At 44.8% G+C, this 15,868-nt stretch overlaps 1 protein-coding gene across 3 annotated transcripts in view; it reads right to left on the minus strand.

Moving 5' to 3' along the window:
- AFG2A (AAA ATPase AFG2A) overlaps window positions 1-15,868 on the minus strand; it is a 407,538-nt gene that overhangs the window by 318,036 nt on the left and 73,634 nt on the right. For all 3 annotated transcript variants that reach the window (XM_083174281.1, XM_083174291.1, XM_083174301.1), the window contains exons 10-11: window positions 13,209-13,363; window positions 10,761-10,970 (exon numbers count right to left, since the gene is read on the minus strand). In XM_083174281.1, the coding sequence (XP_083030407.1) occupies window positions 10,761-10,970; window positions 13,209-13,363 (365 nt within the window). The remainder of the gene's footprint in view (window positions 1-10,760; window positions 10,971-13,208; window positions 13,364-15,868) is intronic.

The following is a 15,868-nucleotide window of genomic DNA, read 5'->3' on the forward strand; positions in this document are numbered from 1 at the left end:
ATTATCTTTACCAAATCAAAGTTTGAAATGTAAAATATGGGCTAGATAGGAATGGCTTGATGACTATCTTGTTTTGGACATATCTCATTCAGTATAATGTATAAAGCCTTAAAGGAAATGTAGAAAATACTTGGGCAGTACCTCCCATTCCCATTTCACAAAGTCATATCCGTCAGGCTTTCATACTATACAGTGGGTACACAGTCCGTCCAGCACTTGTACCCACTGTATAGTATGAAAGCCTGGAACTAAGGATTACCAATATTTACTTATTTCATAGATTTCAACATTTTGCATTTTGTAGATTTTATGCATATTGAATATCAGGTATTGCAACAGCAATTTGAGAATGTCTTGAACTTCTCTGTATCTAGCAGTAGTCCACAAACACAAAATCCATCACTGTATAGAGCAAATGGAATGGTTGGGCACAAGTAGGGAGCCAATCCCGGGATCAAGATCGGCGGGATCCTGGGATTTTGGCCTAAAATAGGCGGGATTTCAATCCCGGGATTGAAGCGCTCAATCCCGGGATTCGGGAATTACTGCAGGCATGCAGAAAACACTTCTTCTTTAAAAGCCGGGCAGCGCTGAGCACCTTACATGGCTCCGATGTGCTGCCCGGCTGCTAGTACTGACCCCCAAGGTGCTGCTGCTGCGGCGGCTGTGCACGGCGCAGCGCAGCGTGACGTGATGTCAAGGGTCACGCTGCGCAGCCCAGCCGCCGGCATGACACTTATTCTTCTGTCTATTGTATTCGGTCGCCCAGCCACCCGGTTGCTGTGCCTGTGCCGCTCCCAGATACCCGCTCGCTGTGTCGCATGCTGTGAGGACCGGAGAAGGTCATGCTGCCTGTCACTGGTGCTGTGTAAGTGACAGTGCAGGGCAGGGGTGATGGGAAGGATTGGGGGGGGGGGAGGAATTAGTTGGGAACAGTGGCATTTTTTTATTAGGGAGGCCAATCCCGGGATCCCGGGAATCCCGGGATTGAGCATTTTTCAATCCCGGGATTGAAAAAATGCCCTGGGATTACAGTCACTAGGTCGAAACCACTAGGTCAACAGGCACGAATGTCGACATGCAGGAAGGACGACATGATTGAGGGTTGACATGGGTTAGGACAACAGGTTCATTAAGTCGACTCAAGCATTGGGTCGACATGGGGAATGTCGACATTCAGTTGAAAAGGTTGACAAGGGTTTTTTTCACTCTTTTTATTTTTGAGTCGACAAGCGGTAATTTATGCCCTACCAACCACTAGGGCTTGATGGGAGAATAAAATAGTGTGGGGATGCGGTGCTATGTTTCAGTGTCCATGTCGACTATGTCGAAATTCGGGATTAAAAAACATGAAAAATCCCATGTTGACCTTTTCACTGTCGATCCTCACTATGTCGACCTAATGGCCCTGTCAAGCTTCTGTCATATCGAACTTCCTGCATGTCGACCTTCAGTCATGTCGACCTTGTTGGTGTCTATCCAATGATCCATACCTGGCACAAGAACCAGCCACATGACCTTCATATAAAACGTTCCTATCCAATCATATCCCCACTGTACAGGCCACACATATCCTCTCTCTTTCTTTAGCACTTTCCATCCTCCTGACCCCTGGCCAAACTGCTGGGTCACCGTGTCATACAGCACACCTGGAACCTCTGCATTCTGGTGGACTTTATGCAATAAAGAATATCTATCCTTGTGTATCAATGCCTATTTCCCTATAAATTGAAAGCTTGCAAACAGAGCCCTGAAACCTTTTGACTGTGTGTAAATACCCAGTTTGTTGCATCACTGTCTCCTATTGTAAAGCGCAACAGAATAAGCTAACTTGTTAACCTTCCTGGCTGTTGCACAGCAATCCATATCTAATTCCTAGTATATGTAAGTATACCTGGCCAAATAAAGCTTATTCTGATACCAATGGTACAGAAAGTTATGCTAACTACGTTTCAAAAAGTGCCCATGTTTCCGCTGGGGATATAAAGAGCCACAAAAAGGAAAACACAAAAATAGCATACCCCCAACTGTTCAGAATGCAAGAGAGTCCTTATATACTAATGCTGCTTTCCCACTGCCAAACCTGCTTTGACCCGTTTTTTTAAACGGTTCTTTAAACGGGTCAAAGCAGGTTTAACCCCTTTCCCACTGCATGTAGTAAATGGTATATTACTGGTTAATTACCGTTTTTGTACTTTTCACATTGAACCCCTTGTGAAAGCTACAAAACGGTAATTAATCAGTAATATACCCCCCCTCCCCTGGTAACTGCCCTGTGCCCACCCTCCCCTGATACTTACCTGCGTGGGGGATCCGGGCAGCGGGGTTCACGCACTTCTGGGGAGGCATCAGGTCTGGCATGGGCACAGTACTTGGGGTCTCTCTGGATGCTGGGCAGTGGGGATGCTCCGGGGTCCATCCCACATGGGCACTGTGCTGTGGATGCTGGTGGTGCAGCAGGGTCCATTCGGGGTCCATACGGCATCGGGGCAGTCCCTGCAGCTGATGGGAACTAATAGTTCCCACTATGCGCATGTCTACTGAGCGCCGTGCATATCAATGAGCTGCTCATTACATATGCACATATGTAATTAGCGGCTCATTGATATGCACGGCACTCATTAGATATGCGCATAGTGGGAACTATTAGTTCCCATCAGCTGCCGACGCCGTATGGACCCCGAAATGACCCTGCTGCACCACCAGCACCCACAGCACCGTGCCCATGTGAGATGGTCCCCGCTGCGTTCCCAATGCCCAGCATCCTGAGGGACCCGAAGTACTGTGCCCATGCCGGACCCGATGCCTCCCCAGCAGTGCGTGAACTCCGCTGCCCAGATCCCCCACGCAGGTAAGTATCAGGGGAGGGTGGGCACAGGGCAGGTACCAGGGGAGGTGGAAGTAGTGTGGTATTTTAAATACCGTTTAAGAGGCATTCCCACTGCCTTAAAAACGGTATTTAAACGTGTAGGACTCTGCTTTTTAACCAGTATTTCAACTCTGGCACTTTCCCACTGCAGCCTTAAACGGTAAATTGTGGGGAAAAACGGCAATTTACCGTTTAAGAGCTGCAGTGGGAAAGGGGTATAATACTAATCCCGAAAGTGGTGGAACGGCAATGGAATGCATCGTTCAGCGTATCAAGAAAATGTTTTTTGTTTTTTAAAATTAAGGCATGTGCATAAATGATCAAGGACCGAACATATTTTGTCATGATTTAATGTCGAAAGTAATAAAATGTATTGATGGCAAATGATTATTCTTTTGTTTAATGAGTAGGGGTGCAAATCATTGTTCAAGCATGTTACAGTTTCTGCAGTGTACCACTATACAGTCACAGACATGCAGTCAGATGTGCATAAGTAAAAAAGCCATGGCCTTCAACACTTCAACTTAAAATCTATTTGTTTTGAGAAGCTTCTAAACTGTATGGTTGTCCAGACTGTTAGCATCTACTTGAAATGTAATTTAATATCATTTTAATACCAGTAATTTATAAAAAAGCACACAAACTTTGTCAGGAACTGAACCCAAGACCTCAGTGCAGTGAGGCAGTAATGCTAAAAAATACACCGTCCATGTCGCAAAAATACATGCACATTTTAGTGCACTTTAATATGTACTAGCCTGCATTGTCTCTTTTACAGGACCTTCACTTTCCAGCAACTACTACAGTGTACTTCTATAGAAATATAACTAGCACACCTTGTAAGGTTATCATAACATTTGGCAATAATGGTATGTAACAATTTGATGAAACAGATAACTTTGTTTAGACACTTCCAGGTGAGAGACAATGAAAATCTATTATAATTACGGGCCTGGAATGTGTAAGACGATACCTGTAGAGATAACCAAAGCACCAGCTGTGGACATTGATATTGAATAGAGCCTTTGATCTAAAGCCATCTTAGCTTTTATTTTCAATGTAGCACAAAGCAGGAACTGTCACATTCAAACATTAAGAAAAAAAAACTTCTGGTCTCAAGACTAAAGGTGCATACATGGGCCCTTATTCTGATTGATGCGGACTTTACCGCGTTCTTACGGATAGCGTCTTTACGGCGTCTGCGCATGCGTGGAGAACGCTACGCGCATGTGCCACGCCTTGACTCGGTACCAGTTCGGACAAAGCCCGTCCAAAACTGGTCCCCGCAATCAGTCGGGAAATAGGGGCGTATTATGGGCGTCATGCGGAATGACACATGGGCGTAGTTTCAAAGTGGGCAAAACGGGGCGGAAACATGGGCGGACACGGGGGAGTACACTTATGTTGGGGGGCGTACATTCGGAAACCACTCCGAATGCACGCGAGCAAAAAGGGCTGAAATGTGCGGTGTCCACAAGTGTACTATTGCTTTGCGGACACCACTCGTTCATGCGGTAGGCGAACGTACGCCTAATGACTACAACCATTAACACCTGAACCCAATACAATCTACTCCTTTACTCATTACTCACTAATAGGACGCTTGTCAGTGCTTTAATTGAAACCATTGCACTTCAATTGCTGTAAGGGTTAATGTGTGCAATGCATGTGTTAGGCATGCTTGTAAGGATATATTGGAATCTAATTGATTCCATTTCCAAATAAGCAGTTTTTTATGAGGATAGGTAATTGAATAAGTGGGTCATGTGATGTCTTGCAGAAGATACTTCATAGTGGGTTGTTTGGCGTAAATACTCCGCTTACGTGCGGTAGCACCGCTTGGCTCCCGGTCGGATGCGGTATTCCCGAGCATACTCTGTAATACTCTGTAATACCGTGCCGAATCGGAGTGTTTCTCCCGCACACGCATGGTTTGTATGTCGTCCGTAAACACGCCCTGTTCTTAAAGAGTGAGTCCGTCCGAATGCGGAGGACACGTGGGCGTTTCTACGGACGATGGCCGCACGCGGCAAAACACCGTGGCGTGCGGACCGCTCCGTAAGAATGCGGGAATTTCCGCACAGATCAGAATAAGGGCCATGGTATCAGCATTGCAAGAAAAAATAGACTGTGAAGGCAAGCCCCATTTGACTATATTGTATATATAGTGTAGTCAATATCGGCCATAGTCTTTAAAATCTCAAGTAAATGGGGGGCGGAGCTTGGCACGGCTTGAAGTAGGAGCACGCTGTGTCAGCTCCTGCAATAAATCCGGTTAGTTATCCTGAAGACCCTGTGCTTTTTTGCCCGAGAAAGTGCCCAGCTGCATCCTTTATGACAGTGCACCTCACAAGCCTCGAATCATCCATCTACGGACCAGCGTCTGTGCCCGGGAGCCTGACAAAATCTGAGGCCCTGCTGTGTTTTGAAGTATCTCCGGCGGCCATCTTGGTAGTGTGAACCTGAGACGGACCGCTCCCGACTACTGCTCCCACACCCTGACACACATTCTAGGGATGGAGGACTGCGCTTGCAAAATCCCTGCCTGGAGACGCTACTTGACGCTGCTGCTGCCGGGAGTGATGGAAGAAATACTGACCCTCTGCTCCGGTTGCCTGAGGCGGACCTGACACATCACGGAGGCTTGATCCTGTCTTCAGTGTGTGGGGGTGAGGAGTGCTGGTGATCTCTCTGAAGCTATTGCGGTGTGAGCGGGAAGTGGGGTCTCGTGAGGGACTCACTGCCGCTGTCCGCACGGGGGGGGGGGGGAGCCGGCGCCGCCTTGCTACGCGCACACTTGTGGATTGTGGTGTTTGCTGTTGGCTGCTTTGGGGCCCGGAGCTGTCCGCCACTATCACGGTGATCTGGTGGTCCCTATTGATTTCCATACCATTCCATATTGTAACCGTTGGTCGGACTTGCGGTGTGCCTTAATTATACCTCAGAATCTATCTTCTATATATTGGTGTGTGGAGACTTGCAATTACCTGTCTATCCTGTATAACTAGCGGCGTGCTAGCCGTCGCCAGCTTCTATTGTAACTCATACCTGGCGCTGTGACCTCTCCTGAACCTATGTCCCTATTGCCAGGTGAGAGTGTACTTCACACGAATATGGAAATTGCACTACATCAAATACTGCAGGCTGTTCATGACTCTGCAGATAGGCTTGTCAGCAAGTTCACAGAAAGAGATTTTCTCTCCCGGCTGCGCCGAAATGAGATGTGAGGAGATGTCTCAGGTGTCCAAGGGCTATATACCTGAGTGCCGTGCTGCTGCAGGCACTATGGCTCCTATACCTTTACAATTTGAGATGCCTTGGTTTATCCTGTCCAATTGCGCAGTAAATGATGAGGCTCAACTGAGATCGCTTTGTTTCTATCCAATAAAAATTACAGGACTATGGGACCACCTGTCTAAATGTTTTGACCACTATCCTGAATGTACACACGATGCTAGAGTGGAGTCTTTTGTCATTTCTCCTTTACTTTACGGACTTAAGGACTGGCCGGATTAAAGAATCATATTGTACTGGTTTTCCTTTTTCTTTCTTTTTGAGATATCCCTTTCATCCTTCATACCATTTTTACTTTTTATTATCAATATCCACACATTATTGATGCTGCTTCATCTACATATAACCTGTTTGTACTTTTGTATATTATACTATATATATTCTTATTCATAAAATGTAATCCAGTATCATATAATATGAACGACAAGTGCACTGTCGTTGAGTATGATAGTGGGAGAGCTGGACTTCGATTCGATCCGTTTACGCATAGGGTCTCTGTCCATTGCCCCTGGCATATCCTTGCTTCATTCTTCTGAAACTGGGGGGGGGTGCTTAATGTTTATTTACGAAATGTGACCATATATCTGTAACTCTCTCCACCTCTCTCCACTCTCCTGTTCACGGGATCCCGGATGGCGCCTCCGAGTGTTCCTGTAATTATTTTGGGCTAGAGGATGGATATTTGTCCTACGTATCCCTACACATTTGTACATGATTATATGTATATATTCTTCTATTCTCCTTTATACATACTATAACTGTTATTCCATATGTCCCATATGCATCTTTTTTTTTTTTAACACTACTGTCTGTGATGTTCTTTTGTTCTCTCATACAAAATCAATAAAAAACACTCAATTAAAAAAAATCTCAAGTAAATATAGTCAAGACTTAATGGTTCTGTGCTCCGGGCAGTTCAAGGGAAATAGCATAGTCAAAATCATACATAGCCAAAATCTCACTATGTTCATGTATCTTACCTTAAAGGTGGGAACACACGGTGCGATTTGAGCTTCCGATTTTGACTAGTCAAAATTGGAAGAAAGATTATCACAAATCGCACAGTGTGTATACAGCTTGACTGTGTAGGCAAGCTAATTTTGACTATATTGTATACAATTTAGTGTTCTAGTATGGTCAAAATCGGTCATAGTCAAGATTGTATGGTCCTGGGCTCTGGGTCCTTAAGGTGCATACACACAGTGAGATTTGGCAATGTAAAACCACATATGTTGACTATACACAATAAGATTTTGGCTATGTAAAGCCCCACACACACTAGATATGAAAGTAAAAGATATCACCCAGAAAAATGTATTAAGACTTAAATGACTGTACACAAACGTATGCCATTATTGATGGAAATGTATTTCTACACATCTGAATGTTAAGAATGTGACAACTTCTACGGCATGTATACTATGTAATGTGCACAGAATGTCTTAATAAAATAAGTTTTGAAAGAAAAAAAAAGATATCACCCAGAAGGGCACTTCTGAGCAACATCTTTTTACTGTCTCGTCTAGTGTGTACACTCAACATTGTGAACAAGGCGCGCTCCTGCACCTCATCTGAACAGTTCAGACCAGAGGCAGATTTAAACCTCATGGGGTCCTGAGCAAGACACCAACTTGGGATCCACCCCATCCTCATTTAATTCATAACACTGAAGCATATTTAACGCCATCGGCAAGCTCCTCACAGCAAGCTATATGGCGAGCAGTGCCGATAGCTCGCCATCAGAGTACTCAATGTCGTCCACTTCACTCACCGTTTCCACCATGCTGGTTCTTTTCAGCGAGGAGGAAACGGGTGCGCCCATCCAACAGCGGGGTTCACCACAAAATTCAGTGGGCTCGGTGTATTTGTCGCGAACCTTGCTGGTTTCTCCCAAACACTGAATACGGTGAGGGGGGTTGGATGGCAAGGATAATTCCCACCTTACAAACCCCCCTCGCCTCCCGCATTGAATATACCCCTATATCCTGTCATCGCTGCCCCGGGCTGTGCCTGTTGTCTTTGTGCCTGTTCATGACTTGGCAGCAACAGTGCAAGTCTTATCTGCAGATTCCAGTGCCTCCTGTCAGGCAGCATTATATTATATATATATATATATATATTATATATATTATTTGCAGTTTCTTATATATCGCAGCAGATTCCGTTGCGCTTTATCTGGACCAATTCTACACATCTCCATCCACTCCCAGCAGCCACACTGCTGCTAGGATAGCTTATGCTGGTGGTAGAGGCTGGAGACATTCAGAATCATCCCTAAACAGCAGTAGTGAATCAGTAATAATATTTTTGGGTGAGCTGTTGATTTAAGTCTCTATTGAAGTCAGGAATCACTCTGGGTCACCCTCAATGGCACATGGTGTAGGTGTACTATGAGAAATATTTGGAAAATGAGGAGGAAGCCAGGGCAAATGCCGGATTTGTAAAATGAGGGAGGGGCAAGTTCCACATATGTATTTTGGGGAGAAATTCAATTGTGGACCAAGAAGGTGAACTGCCGCTGCAGTGGCATTTAAATGTCAGCAATGACAGCCCTTGTACATTTCCCTGCTTGATTTGCAGCCGTCTTCCCTTAAAAGTGCTCTCTACGTTATTAGGTATATGATACCCCCTGTAGTGCCATTTACATACATAATGCCCCCATTAGTGCCGCTTCATAATGCCCCCTTAAGTGTCGCTTACACATAATGTGCCCTGTAGTGCAGCTTATACATTATGCCCCCTGAAGTTCCACTTACACATGATGCCCAGTAGTGCTGATTAAACATGATGCCCCCTGTAGTGCCGCTTACACATGATGCCCCCTGTAGTGCCGCTTACACATGATGCCCCCTGTAGTGCTGCTTACACATGATGCTCCCTGTAGCGCCACTTACACATGATGCCCCCTGTAGTGCCGCTTACACATGATGCCCAGTAGTGCTGCTTAAACATGATGCTCCCTGTAGTGCCACTTACAAATATTGCACCCTGTAGTGCCGCTTATACATGATGCCCTCTATAGCGCCACTTATACAAGATGCCTCCTGTTGTGCAACTTACACATGATGCCCTCTGTAGTGTCGATTACACACAATGCCCTATGTTGCTCCATCTACACATGATGCCCCCTGTAGTGCCGCTTTCACATTATGCTACCTCCAGTGCCACTTACACACATAATGTCTCCCTTAGTGCTACTTTATAAAGTACCCGTTAGTGGGGCAGATGTATTAAGCTTTAACAAGAGATAGGCGGCGGTACGCGTCCTCCGACCTTTTCATGCCCTACTATCCACTAGGGCGTGGAGTGAGAATATAATAGTGTGGCGAGCGCAGCGAGCCACCGAGCCCGAAGCGTGGCGAGCGCAGCGAGCCCCGCGAGGGGACGCGGATACCTTCACAGGTAGACGCGTCCCCTCGCGGGCTTCACAGGTGTCGGCGTCGCCACGGACACCTGTGAAGCCCGCGAGGGGACGCGTATAACTGTGAAGGTATCCGCGTCCCCTCGCCACGCTTCGGGCTCGGTGGCTCGCTGCGCTCGCCACACTATTATATTCTCACTCCACGCCCTAGTGGATAGTAGGGCATGAAAAGGTCGGAGGACGCGTACCGCCGCCCCTCGCGGGCTCGCTGCGCTCGCCACGCTTCGGGTTCGCGTGGATCGTGGGGTGGCGTTAAAAATTGGGGGGGACATTTAAGGGTTAATGGGCTCTGTGGCCCATTTAACATTGATTTCTATGGCCAAATCGGGTCCATTGAGCCATTTAACAGTAAAATCGGGTCCATCGCGCCTTTTAACATTGATTCCTATGGGAAATCGGGAGCATCGCGTCGCGGGCATCGCGGGTACATTTATGGCCGGCCGCGACACGACCGACACGATTTCCATGTTTAACATGGGTTTCAATGGGAAATCGCGGGCATCGCGTCGGTCGCGTCGCGGCCAGACATAAATGTACCCGCGATGCCCGCGACGGGCGCCCTTCTAGGTAAAGAGTACCATCTTTTACTATCATGTCTATTATGTATGGGGCTTTAGGGTCAGTGATGTGGTGGTGGACAGTGGTGCTTCTGATTATTCATATGTTTTATGCCCGTAGCACTGTTTTTTCCACTGGTTTTGTGACTTTAACCATGAATAATTTGATTTGGTCCTGGACCACCAACCTGAGGCAACCCTGAAAGGACATTGTGGTACCCCTGGGTGCCCAGGCACACAGTTTGGGAACCACTGTTTTAAAAGGGGTGCCGGATGTCAGTATCCCGACGTCGGAATCCCAACTGCCGGTGCTCCGACAGGGAGGATCCCGACTCACAGGGGCTATTCTCCCTTGTGGGGGTCTACGACCCCCATAGAGGGAGAACAGAACCTGTGGTGAGCATAGGGGATTCTTTGTGCTCGCCCCCCTGTCGGAGCACCGGCAGTCGGGATTCCGACGTCGGGATACTGACAGTCAGGATCCCCCCTGTCGAAGACCCATACCACACCCTTTAAAAGTTAGCTCATTGCTCTGTAACTGTGGGAATGACAAGAGTAGACATACAATGGTCATGCAAAAATCCCCTGTGATTTATTTTACATATACAGTGTAACTTACCTTTACTGCCAAGAAGTTTAGGCCACTTTCATTTGCTAATGCCTTTGCAATCATAGTTTTGGAGCAGCCCGGGGGACCATAGAGCAATACACCTTTTGGTGGTTGTATGCCCATGCGTGTAAAGGACTCTGGGTGCTTCAGGGGCCATTCTACTGCCTGCTTTAACTTTAACTTAACATTTTCCATCCCTCCAATGTCCGCCCATGATACCTGAAAAGAAAACAGTAGCATAAAATATAGAGGACTGTTTGATTGATAGAAACTTCTAATTACAGTATTGATTCTAGAAAGGAGATATATATTGTTCTGGTCTGAAATGAACAAAAAATACTGTCTTCCTTAGCCTTCCCTGGAGGGCCCAGTCCATCCCTACTGTAAGTCCTATGAGTTATTTTGTAACTTTTTGTCACAGTAGCCTTAGATCTTACTTAATAAAGAAAAAAGAGGCACTGGGGAAAGTTGACCATAAAGACGAGATTTGATTTTAATATCATTGAGAGCAACATTCCCACAGTGGCGGAGTCACGAGTGTGAGTGTCAAATGAAAATACAGTAGCAACCTTTGCCAAAATATTCTGTGTACATGTCAAATCCCACATACTTATTTATCTTAGACAACCAACTCAAAGGGCGGTATTCAATGAGGCTGATTCGCCAGGTTTTTATGGTGATTTTGTGCTGTAAGGCGAATTTCTGACTAAAACGGTGAATCACCCTATTCAATGACCAGATGGCGAATACATTTCAAGGTTTTTTTCGCCATGATTCACCGAGTAGCAATCGCTATCTTTTTATGGTGACGTGGAAGGTGAACTTTTAAAATAAAGTGTTTTGTTTTTTACAATTGGAGGAGGGGCATGCTATTTTTATTCATGCGCTGTAAGTAATTTAAAAAAAATATATATATATATTTTTTTACACAGACCAGCCAGCAGGGGGCCGGAGCCGAGCCGCTCATTAGATATTCATATATTCACTTCACCCGATCATTACATATGCATGATCGGGTGTAGTGAATATACCCGGTCCCCTGCTGGCACCCCCGGGGGGCAGCCTGTGCTGCCTGGCTCCCGGGGAGCCCACCTCCCCCCCACAACCGTTCTGGGCAGGCAGGGAGACTTCCATCTCCCTGCCTGCCACCGTCCTAAGGCTCCCTGCGGCGTCTGCCGCAGGAGCTCAAATTCGCCAGTCAGGGGTAGCGAGCCCCTGAATCGTTGAATACCGGAGCCGGCGAGGCTCCGGAACGCGGCGACCAGTGGCGAATGTGCAGCGAATCCTAAACAGGATTCGCTGCACGTCGCCGGTATTCACATTGAATACCGCCCAAAGTGTTTTGTGTCTTTCATGTCTGGTTTCAAAATATCAATATACCAAAAGAAGTTGGACCATGTAAAATATAAGTATACCGCTTTTATGTGTACACCAATCAAAACAAAAACAATTTATACCATGTTCCCTTGGAGCAATATACCTGGACATTAACCAGAGGACCAATAAAGAGTGCAGGACCCTGGTAATGTCAAGTCCTGAGCCAAATGTGATTCCATATGATATTTTTAGGCCGAGGTTTCATGTGTCATACAGAAAAGTTTACACACTTCCACAAAGGAAACATAATCCCTTTTTTACCAAAAGGCAACACTTTGGGATCACCTGCTTATTTAACTAGCTTTAAGAGTCTTTCCTGAACAGGAGTTTATAGGAGAAAAGTCTGCATGGATTAATTGCTCAGAAATGACCAGACACGCAACAGCATCTCCAGATGTACAGAGTGGAAAGCCAAAAAGTTTAGGTTTGCAGCATCCTATTACTGGAACCTGAGACTATACAGGAAAACAGAATTTATTACAGCAAAGGAAATTGCTTTCCCTGTTCTAGTACCTTCGGTCTTATAGTGGAGGAGTGCTTATTTCAGATCTATCATTCTCTCTGCACAGGATGCTACTAGGTACATGACAAATAAATAAGTGTGCCCAAGACTGCATTCATCACATTACAACACGTGTGTCTATGCACAATACTACATAGTAAGTATTTTAATATGGCATATACATTAAACACATTATGCACAGTTCTGGTGTTCTATTGCTTAACAATATTTTTTTAATGAAGCATAACAGACATGGGAGTATCTCTGTTTGCTCAGAGTGGAGATTGCAATACAGTACATATAACAATCAGTAGCCAGTAACACACTAGGGGCCAGATGCACTAAGCTTCAAAAGTGATAAAATGGAGAGTGATAAACAGCCAGCCAATCAGCTCCTACCTGCCATGTCACAGACTGTGTTTGAAAAATGTCAGACAGGAGCTAATTGGTTGGTTGTTTATCACTCTCGATTTGATCACTGTTGAAGCTTAGTGCATCTAGCTCTAGATTCTGATCAACCCAAATCAGCATGGCTTAACCTTACATTGGTTTATCAGTGACTGCTAATTAGTACTTACATTGGGCACATCCACAGCAACCTCCCGCATGGCACTAGGCCTGACATCATTCATCGCCTGTAGGAAATCATTCAGTGTGATTACCACAGAGCCAGCCACTTCCTTGTCTGATGGGCTGCTTAGCTCTCCCAGCTTTCTCCGCAGAGCGTTCAAGCCTGTAAAGGAAACCGTTCACACATGAATTATGCTATCACCACTAATAGAGACAAACATATAGATGTAAGCTAAATGATACATAGTAAAGTTCAATAATCCATAAGTAGATTCCTCAATTAATGTCTTATAGTACCAGGGCTACATTTAGTTATGGCTTCTGCTCCTATAGCAAGAATATACCCTTAATTAATTACTATAGTACAGGAGTGAAGAACAAATAAAATGCGCAAAGAGCAGCCAGTAAGGGAGTACTCCAAAAAAGTACCCTTCGCCATAATTGTGCACAACTAAGAAATGTAATATTTAACCTATCCGGCGCTTGTCACGTGGAGTATTCATATATCCAAGCAATGCTGCATCACTTCACCACGTTGGTATGGTATTTCATGCAGAAGATATTCATACCATAGTAAAGTATAACTACGTTTAATGTGCAATAAAAACACACATAAAATACATATGTAATGCATGTGGGGTACAATGCATAAAAAACAATGCCAGAATCAGTGGTGGGTAATTACCAGCTCGGTATAGAACTGGTATCAATCAGATCCAAAGGAGCATGAGCATAAAGCCAAGGTCCCGATAAACCCATCAGACACAGTCGCCGATGCAAAACTCAATCTGGAATATACTGTAGTTACTCCACTGCCTGCCTGGATCAACTGTAAAACTTCACCGATGCATTTCCTCCTTCTCCGGGGACTTTATCAAGGCGCGACAAAGGTTAATTAGATCCCCGGAGAGGGAGGAAACGGGTCGGGAAAGTTTTGCAGCAGATCCAGACGGGTGGTGGAGTAACTACATTCCGGATTGACTTTTATAGGTTATATATTCCATGTCTTTGTTGTGCACCTTAATTAATAATGGCTTATCACCATAATTCTGACTATAAAAAAACAAACAAGCAAGCATAAGAAAGCTAAGTAAAAAAATACTGTACTTCACAGACGTTGGTGATAAATATAGATTTATATGGAATGTACTTGCAGCACATCAGTGTTTCCCTAACGTTCTGACCACTAACCCTTGGTTCCATAAACTCATCCACTGTGGGGACCCCTGTCCATACAGATGACACAAAACATTTATGATTCATCTGACTTTATTCCAAATACAACCCCACTACCCTAGAACTACCCTCCCCCCACCCAAAAAAAAGAGGATGGGCCCTCATTTGGAATCTAAAGGGGTGTATAAACACTTCGACTTTGAGAGGTTTTCGATTTGATTCAACTTATAGAAGCAAAATCGAATCAAAACCAAACGGTTTTTAAGAAGCTTTCCATACGCATTTGATTCGATGCACGCTTCTGTTTTCTCTATATCGAAAATAAAAATAGACCGTGCAAGGTAATATCAAATTCGATCCAGTAAATCGAATGTGTGCACTGTGCCTTGAATGCAAATCAAAATCGATATCGAATGCAGAAGTGCAGATCGACTGTAAAATCAAATAGAGTGCAAAGGCCAAATACAAAGGGAGTGGAATTGGGGAAATCAAAAGCAAATTGAATTGAAAGTAAATTGATGCGTGTATACACACCTTAAGGTTGATCTAGATGGACTGACATCTTTTTTCAGCCTCACAAATTATGTCACTATGGGCCTTATTTTGGTTCACTCTTTCTGACAAAATACTTCTTAGATGGACAAAACCATGTGCACTGCAGGGGGGCAGATGTAACATGTGCAGAGGGAATTAGATTTGGGTGAGTAATTTTGTTTCTGTGCAGGGAAAATACTGGCTGCTTTATTTTTACACTTCAATATAGATCTCACTTTGAAGTAAAACCCCACCCAAATATAACTCTCTCTGCACATTTTGCATCTGCTCCCCTGCAGTGCACATGGTTTTGTCCATCTAAGAAGGATTTTGTCAGAAAGAGTGAACCAAAATAAGGCCCTATATTTGCCCATCATCAGTTATTTAATTAGCAAGTACCATCCTCTTTTAATGATACAATTAAGGCAGTGTAATGAGGTGAGGGGAGGGGGGGGGGCAATAAATGGAGTTTATACATTTAGACTTTTCCTGAGAGAATAGTGTAAGGGAGAGCTCTGATTTTTTTGTCTTCATGTTACATATTAAAATGGAAATTAGTTGATCATTGCAAAACAAAAATAAATATATGTACAGAGTAAACCTTTTCGCCATAAATAACAAAATCTATATTTTACTGCAATACCTAAAGCTGGGTACACACCAGACTTTGGGGCAGATGTATTAAGCCTTAACAAGAGATAAATGCAAGGGTGATAAAGAGAGATAAACATCCAGCCAATCACCTGCTAACTGCCATGTTACAGGCTGTGTTTGAAAAAAGCCAGTAAGGAGGGGATTGGCTGGACGTTTATCTCTCTTTATCACCCTTGCATTTATCTCTTGTTAAGGCTTAATACATCTGCCCCAATGTGTGTACCTAGTGACATCGGAAGCGACGGGACAAGGCAGGAAGCCAGCATTGGTATAGTGCATACACACTTGCCAGCATTTGTCAGTA

Source organism: Crinia signifera, chromosome 1 (assembly GCF_055691185.1).
Source record: "Crinia signifera chromosome 1, ASM5569118v1, whole genome shotgun sequence".
Lineage (NCBI taxonomy): Eukaryota > Metazoa > Chordata > Amphibia > Anura > Myobatrachidae > Crinia > Crinia signifera.